The 1,588-nt window shown below is 39.2% G+C and overlaps 1 protein-coding gene across 2 annotated transcripts in view; it reads right to left on the reverse strand.

Annotated features, from left to right (window-relative positions):
- The window catches only part of LOC106941687 (uncharacterized), a 29,722-nt gene that overhangs the window by 5,111 nt on the left and 23,023 nt on the right, over positions 1-1,588 (reverse strand). For both annotated transcript variants that reach the window (XM_015024780.1, XM_015024779.1), the window contains one exon: positions 587-874. In XM_015024780.1, the coding sequence (XP_014880266.1) occupies positions 587-874 (288 nt within the window). The remainder of the gene's footprint in view (positions 1-586; positions 875-1,588) is intronic.

The raw sequence follows: 1,588 nt of genomic DNA on the forward strand, positions 1-1,588 counted from the left end.
AAAACTGACTGAAAGTCATGTTTGCCACAACTGCACCGCCCCCCACAAACATTTCACTAATGTTTTTTTTAATGCTTTGTCTTCCATTAATACATGTTTGACTGATCTTGTGGGGTTTACTTGTTTTAGCTACAGAGCCACATGACGTGATGCTTCAGTTTCCTTGTCATTGACAGAAAGTACAACCTTCTTTCTCTTAATGTAAGTAGGTTATACTTTCATTAAAACACCCCAGAGCTTGGTCATCAAATATGGGCTTTTGGTCGTTAGCTCGTCGTTAGCTAGCACCTTTCAGCAGACATCATTGTGGCAAGCCATGAAAATCAAAACTTGAAATAATCATGATCATAATTCTTTAATTTTGCTTTGCTCAGAGTCTGGTTTGTCACTCAACACAACTATAGCTCCAAAAAAAAAATCTATCTGGCCTCTGGCACATTTTAGCCTACAGAAAGTAGGCCAGAAAGTGAGTAAAAAAGCATTCAAATCCCAAAGACCTTAAGAAGGCTCAAGGAACTACTGATCAGGAACTGCTTTATGTTAGGAAGGGGTAAAAAAAACAAGAATGTACTTTGTTTGGTCATACCTTTCAGAATCTGACGAACCTCATTCGGCAAGGAGTCCAGATCATCCAAACTGTCCAACAGGTGGTATGCTGTAGCTTTTCCTGATTGCCTTTTCTTCCACTCCAGCAGCATTTTCAGCTTTTGCATGTTCAGACAGTTTTCCACAACCTGGAGGTGATCCACATATTTCGACTCTATGCCCAGGAAGATGGCCACCTGCTTCCACTCTGTCCCAAGTTGGCGGGCGATCTGCAGGAGCTGCTTCTCTGACAAGTCCTGATCCTGAGTCTTCCCTGCTTTCACTCCATCTGGAAAAAAGAAAGAGACGTAATAAAATAAAAAAATAAAAAAGCACATGCACTTTATTTTAACCTCAAATATTTTGGACATGGTTGTTTTACAGAATGTTTAAAATTGAAGCTTGTCTTCATTGCTGTTGAGGCCATTATGCAGCCAGGATCTCAAGTTGACTAAGCAATAAGAGAGGGAAAGTGTAATCCTTTGTTCTGGAGGACATTTCATTTAAATCCCATGTCTAAAAAGGTTCTAACAAATTTCCTCTTCACCATCACACAAAATGAAGAATATCTTATCCCAGATAGCACCAGGTGGAACTGCTGTACATTTTACTATCAAGAAACCTAAAAAGTTTAGCCAAAAGCCTTCAGCTCATCCAACAAGTTGCAGTGAGAGTTCTGTTTATCTCCTAGACAAAGCAATTATAGAAGCTGTTGGAGCGACCAACAATACCTACTCCGTTTTTCATCCCATGGATTTTACAATTATCTCACAGCTCATTATTTAGCTGTGTTGTTCTTCTAGATGAAGCCACTAAAGAAGCTGCTATTAACTGCTTACTTTTTCTCTTATGTAAAAAGTTTTCCTAAACCAGTGCCTCTGTTCACTTCAGTTCTCTAAAGCCCCAGCATGTTCAATATGAGGGATTTAAGCAAAATTAAACTCTCAATGCAACCAACTCTCCACTGTTGTGGGACAATAAGCTATGTTTCATTAGAAAGCTT

The sequence above is a fragment of the Poecilia latipinna genome, unplaced genomic scaffold (genome assembly GCF_001443285.1).
Source record: "Poecilia latipinna isolate Pla-1442-1.1 unplaced genomic scaffold, P_latipinna-1.0 Scaffold3805, whole genome shotgun sequence".
Taxonomy (NCBI): domain Eukaryota; kingdom Metazoa; phylum Chordata; class Actinopteri; order Cyprinodontiformes; family Poeciliidae; genus Poecilia; species Poecilia latipinna.